At 42.5% G+C, this 6,441-nt stretch overlaps 1 protein-coding gene across 4 annotated transcripts in view; it reads left to right on the top strand.

The window, feature by feature from the left end:
- Clip1 (CAP-Gly domain containing linker protein 1) overlaps positions 1-6,441 on the top strand; it is a 117,001-nt gene that overhangs the window by 83,047 nt on the left and 27,513 nt on the right. For all 4 annotated transcript variants that reach the window (XM_055605743.1, XM_055605741.1, XM_055605740.1 and 1 more), the window contains one exon: positions 4,046-4,166. In XM_055605743.1, coding sequence (XP_055461718.1) covers positions 4,046-4,166 — 121 coding nt within the window. The remainder of the gene's footprint in view (positions 1-4,045; positions 4,167-6,441) is intronic.

The following is a 6,441-nucleotide window of genomic DNA, read 5'->3' as shown; positions in this document are numbered from 1 at the left end:
TTATTTATTTATTTATTTATTTATTTATTTATTTATTTATTTATTTAGTGTACATGAGTGCTCTGTCTTCATGAACACCAGAAGAGGGTATCAGATCCCATTAAAGATGGTTGCTGGGAATTGAACTCCGGACCTCTGGAAGAGCAGCAAGTGCTCTTAACCACTGAGCTGTCTCTCCAGACATTTTAGTATGTTTCGAGATGGTAGATTCAAGAACAGCTTAGCAGTTGTTGTTTTTTTCCTCCTAGGGTACAAGTAATTGTGCTACCTGGAGATGACTGTAGTTCTTTTGAGTCACCGGGCTCCCATTGCTATAGTACTACTCCTGAGGTCTCAGTACAATAGGTACTGGGGGTAGGAGCAGAGCCACAGTGGATCTAACCACTGTGTCTAGATTGCATTCTCGTCACAGTGATGACTGCATAGGACTAGTCCTTCAGTGAGTCTACCAGCTAACTGCTATGAATCGTCACTTAATCATGTCCTGTTACTCTTCCCAGTTTGTGTAGGATTAGTGTTATACCCATAAAGAGACAAACTGTGGTTCAATGCAGCTGTAGAGTACATGCTTAGCATGCATGAGTCATTGAGTCTCAGGTAGGAGTAGGGGTGAAAGGTTGTGTTTATAGCCGGATGTGCTGGTACATGCCTACAATCCCTGAAATCAGGAGATAGAAGCAGGAGGATTACTTTAAGTTCCAGGTCAGCTAGAGCCACATAGTGAGAACTGATCTCATCCCAGCCCCCTATTTGTCAGGGAAGCTATTGAGGAGGGGGAAGTGGGCCCTGGGCCAGAGCTACTTTAGATACTTTCTGCCCACCAGGCCTGAGGAACTTCCCTCTTCCTGTCACTGACAAGGCACCCCACGGCTAAATCTTAACTTTCATAGAGACTGGTGGAAGGAGGCATGGGGAGCTGGTGAAAAGTCCTGGCTTTTGACTCTGTCCTCTGCCCTAGTCTTGGCCACACTTCAAGGCAAGGACATCTGCTTTCAAAAGACTGTGTGATGGGAAGAGTACTTCTTGGGTTGTTTTGAATTTCTTAGTTGCATTCAAGTTAGAGAATGAACAGCTTTGTGTGTGTGTGTGTGTGTGTGTGTGTGTGTGTGTCTTCGTATGTGAGTGTATTTCTGAGTGTGTGTGTTTGTGAGTGTCTTCATGAGTGTGTGTGTCTCTGAGTATGTGTGTCTACGTGTGTCTTTGTGTGTATCTGAGTGTGTGTGTGTGTGTGGTTTGACAGGCACACAGCGATAGCTGTGTTTTCCAGAGCTGAGGTGTTTGTCCTTACCTGATAGAATTGTGATACCTAGAGAAGCAGAACCAGAGGAGCTGCGGTGTCCTGACAGAGCTCCCTTCGTGGCCACTGCTCTTAGAGCTGAAAATGAGCACTTGTGATGGAATATTCCTTAACTCTATGCTCCTTACTAGAGTTTAGAGTTGTTTCAAGAGAGCCCCTGATTTTGGTTAACCAGCTCCTAATTAGTGGGAGAGTGACAATGAAAAGTGGTTTTCAAGCTAGGCATGGTAGTGCGCACGCCTGGAATCCCAGACCTTAGGGAGGCTCCAGGCTCAGTGAGAGAACCAGTGTGGACTTCTGGTCTCACATACTTGCATGAATGTTCGTGTGCGTGTGCACGTATGTGCATGCGCGCGCGCGCGCGCGCACACACACACACACACACCCAACCTTGTTAAAAATTTTTGTTTGTTTCTTGTGGTATTTGAGATGGGATACAGCTCTATGGATTCATTCTCTTCTTCCACCTCCACTTGAGCTCTGGGGATTGAACTCAGAGTTATTAGGCTTATTTGGCAAGTGCTTTACCTGCTGAACCGTAGCGGCCATTTTTTAAATAACTTTGTTTTGTGTTCAAATTTTTTTTACTGCAGGTTATTTTTAGGGGGTGTTACTAAGCAAGTATTAGACCACTGAGCAATACCTCCAGCACACAGTATGCTCTGGTTTGTTTGTTTTGTGTTTGCTCTTGAGACAAGATCTCTTTCTCCAGCCCCGGCTGTCCTAGAACTTGGTATATAGACCAGGCTGGTCTTAAACTTGCAGGGATCCATCTGTCTCAGCCTCCTGAGTGCTGGGATTAAAGGCAACACTGTATGTTCTTTAAACCAGCATTTTCAAAAATCGTGTAAAACCGAAACTTTGTGTATATGCAATGAGAGAAAACATTTTTTAAAGAGGCAGAGGAGCGCAAACATCACGGGCCACGGTGGTGCATATACTTTTAGGAGGATGTCAAGCTCAAGGCCAGCTTTTGAAACACAGCAATAAACAAAAAAGTTTTTGTGAGGGCAGTGACAGTGTGAGAAACACTGTATTTAGTTTATTATGGTTTTATGGTAAGAAAATCTTCTGATTTGTCAAGGGTTAATATACTTTTGCCAGTCAATGAACTTGTGTTGTGATATGTGTGTGCATGTGTGTGTGTGTGTGTACGTGCGCGTGTTTGTATTCATACTAATCTGCTTTCCTGTTGCAGTGATAAATACCACAACCAAAAGCAACTTGGAGAGGAAAGAGTTTGTCGTGTAGGACACAGTGCATCATTGAGAAGCCAGCTTAGGGATCCAAGGCAGGGGCAGGAGCAGAGAGCCTTCAGTGACTTACAGCTCACGCTCGGGCTTATGCTTAGCTCCTTCTCATACAGCCCCGGTCCACCTGCTCAGGGATGGTGCTGCCCACAGTGGCCAGGTGCACCCCCACCAATCAATCAACAATTAACAAGTGCCCCACAGACATGCCCACAGGCCAGTCTGATGGAGGCAGTTCCTGAATTGAGCTCATTTCCCAGCCATATCTAGGTTTATGTCAAGTTGACAAAAACTCAGCTGATGACCTGTATATGTGAGTGGGTAGATGGGTTGACAGATCCACAATCAAATCATTTGATTGCTTTCTCAATTTTTCTGTCCTTACTAAATACACATCTCTGCAAACATTCTAATTTTGTGTGCTAAGAGAATTTTTGTATAGATTTAGTCCCCTAAATCTTCATGAGGTCATTACAGAGTATGTATTATAGGTAGGTGGAGAATTAAAAATCAAGAAAATTGAAGATGCCAAGCACTGCCACCTATTAGACAATTGAAAGTAAAAATAGATGTGTTCATGCATTGACAGATGGATTCATACCCAGATGACTGGATTCAGAATCCAGCCACGTATGACAGCTTGCTAAGTAGAGTTTACCAAGCATAGACCTATTTAAAATTGAAAATTGCATCAAAACCTTCTATAGCATAAAACTGGAATCTAGTGATTAAGTAAAAATATTTTGTTCAGCTATATGTAAGGGTTCAGAATGTATATTTGGATATTAATAATAAGAAAATGTATCTAATGAATATATCTACCTTATTTTTGTTGGCATTTATGATCCAGGTTAGCTGGCAATCTGTGTTATGTTTTTATTTGCTTCTTTTAATTAACAATTAGCATTATAGGAAGATTGCCATCAAATAACTGCTATTTGCTTAGGAAAAAATTCCTTTGGGCATTTCACTTCCCGTTGTCCTAAAAATACACTCAGATTCACAACAGCACCTGACTCTGATGGACACTGGTAAATGGGACCACTGGATTTTTATTTTGACAAGAGAAAAATAGATTTAAAAAAATCTATGCCTCTAGAACAAAGAGCTTTGGTAGCAAATTAAATCACTATCGCCATAGTGGGATTTAGTATAATTATCTAACAGAAATTTTCCTAAAGATGAAGGCTATACTGACCATGTCATTTGTCATCTATTTTACAGCAAAATTTGCTTTGGTATGGGGTGTGGGTGGTAATAAGGTAGAGGCAGTGTTTATTAGGTATTTTAAAATGTCATAATTGTAGGCAGCCAATGTCTTTGAGAGGTTAAAACATGTGAACACTCCTTCATACAGCTAATGCTGTCTCTTGTTGTTATAGATCTTATCAGGCACGTGACCCAGATCTATTTTCCTCAGTGCTGTGAAGCTGTTGTCTCCCACAGTTTCCTTGCTTGTCTTGTTTCTATGGTAACCCTGCACTCACTGTCCTTGCAGAGAAACCCTAAAGCAGGCAGCAGCTCAGAAGTCCCAGCAGCTTTCCGCACTGCAAGAAGAGAACATCAAACTTGCCAAGGAGCTAGGGAGAACACGGGACGAAGTCTCAAGTCATCAAAAGGTTAGTGGTCCTTCAGTGGGGAATTTTAAATCTGGGGTGCTATCTCTGCTGTTCTTACAGTGTTCCTGGAGGCTACTCAGATTTTGCTCTGTGTGGTTAGGTTGTTTCAAATGTGATGGCTCATTTACCTTTTTGCTTCCAGGGAGGCACACTGCTGTAGAACTTAGGATTGGAATGAACTGACAGCTCCACTAACATTCGTGCACACTAGCTGCACCAGACCTTACAAGCAGCTAGAAGAGGTCCTTACTGATAGTCTCCTAGCAGTGTGTTTAAATGAGAGGAATCAAACTATCTCCTCCCTACTACAGCTCTGATTCCAAAAATATTTCTCTTAAGAATTTTCTCCTCTTTCACTGAAATTGGTTTTCAGGATACGGATTCTAAGAATATGGTTTTAGTGTGGGGTTACCCGTTGATTTTGAAGAAAATTATGAGGCTCTTTAAATTAAAAAGCATTGCACTTTCCCAATAGACTTGTGAATGTATGTGTGTTTGTTTGTGTAATGTGGTTCTACCCGGAGTGCGTGACAGCCTACTTGCTGAGATGTGTGTTGCAGAGGTCTCCGACAGAACCCTTCAACACGGGAGCAGAACTGAGTATATAAGATGCCATGCTCTGCTCTGGATTCTTCTCTGACACCTGAGTTGAAATGTTGGTCACATCTGACCCCAGAGCACCTGTTGGAATTTTTAACCGTTTACGCCTGCTTTGCTCTGCAAAGGGAAAGATCTATGATCTGCTGCAAGCATTGGTTCTGTCTGGGCAAAGTATTTTGGAGTCATTGCACTTTGTTTTCAGCAAGATGGAGCAGTTTGTGGTGAAAGCACTGGTTTTTGTTGTTATTTTGTTGTTTTTTTTTTTTTTTTTTTTTTTGCTTTTTAGGGGTAGGGTATTACTGGTTGACCTAGAACTTACCATGTAGAGCAGGCTAGCTTCAAATTCAGAGCAATCCTCCTGTCTCCAACTCCCGAGTACTGGGAAAGTCACCATGTCCAGAGTTTATGTCAGACTTTACAATTTTTATTATAGCTTTCCCCACTTCCCTCATTTCATGAAGGAATCCTCCCACCTCCGAATGGTGCTGGCACACAAAGATAACAACAGCGATCTGTCCCCCTGCCATTTTGTGTGACAGCACTCTCACCCCATTTGTAGCAGAAGACTGAAGTACAAAGAAGGTAGTAATTTGTTCAGTGTCCTCTGGCAACAGTGTCACAATGTTTGTCTTCTTCTTGTTTGGGCTTGAGACTGGATTTGGAACGGAATCAAAGTGAGTTGACTTAAGAGGGTCACTGCATCCTCCTTTGATCAGCTTGTGAGAAATTTGAATTCATGAAAAATAGAAACCCCTTTGAACCGAGGAAGATTTTCCTTTCTGATGTAGCTAGACTGTCTATGGCATCTGGGATGTTGAGCCAGGGTGTCATAAAGATTGGAAGAGAAGGATTTGAGTTAACTGCTCCGTTTATCTCACTGGCTTTTATTTTTGTCTTTTTTTTCCCCCCATTTCTTTGACCGTCTGTGGTAGAGACCAGTGCCCTCATCTGTAGGATGAGCAGGGAGATTGCATTGTCCTCTTGTGCTGTCATCTCAACTAGACTGATTATATATTCATTGTGTCTTACTCAGAGCTGGAAGGGGCTAAGGAGACTTCCTGACTCTTGGCAGAGCTTTTCAAAGCTCTCTGTCTTAGCAGCTCTTCTTAGCTGTCTACTGCAAAGGCTTTGTGCTTAATGTTTTGAAAAGTCGTTCTGCTGGGTGTTAGAAAATAGCAGTTTCAGCTGTGAAAGCAACTTCCTCCTTTAGAGTAGAAGCTGGGGATGGTGACACGACCTATTATCTATCCCAGTACTTAGGAAATAGGAGCATGAGGATCAGGAGTTACAAGCCAGCCTTGGTTACACAGTGAGTTTGAGACCACCCGGGCTGCAATGGCAAGTTTGACGCTAGTGTGGGCTAATAGGAGAACTTGCCTAATTATGTCACTTTTAGATTGTTATTGTTTGCATTTTATTCAGGAAAGATAAGTAAACTAAAACATGATAGCTTTGGTGATGGACACTTTTTTCCCCCCCGGACAGGGTTTCTCTGTGTAGCCTTGGCTGTCCTGTACTTGTTGTACCAGGCTGGGCTTGAACACGCAGAGATCCGCCTGCCTCTGCCTCCCTGAGTGCTGGGATCACAGGTGTGTACCACCACACCCGCTATGGACTTTCTTTCTTTCTTTCTTTCTTTCTTTCTTTCTTTCTTTCTTTCTTTCTTTCTTTCTTT

The sequence above is a fragment of the Psammomys obesus genome, unplaced genomic scaffold (assembly GCF_907164565.1).
Source record: "Psammomys obesus unplaced genomic scaffold, mPsaObe1.curated_primary_1811, whole genome shotgun sequence".
NCBI classification, from domain to species: Eukaryota; Metazoa; Chordata; class Mammalia; order Rodentia; family Muridae; genus Psammomys; species Psammomys obesus.
Note: the sequence above shows the minus strand (reverse complement) of the source record. Positions and strands in the feature narration are given on the sequence as shown.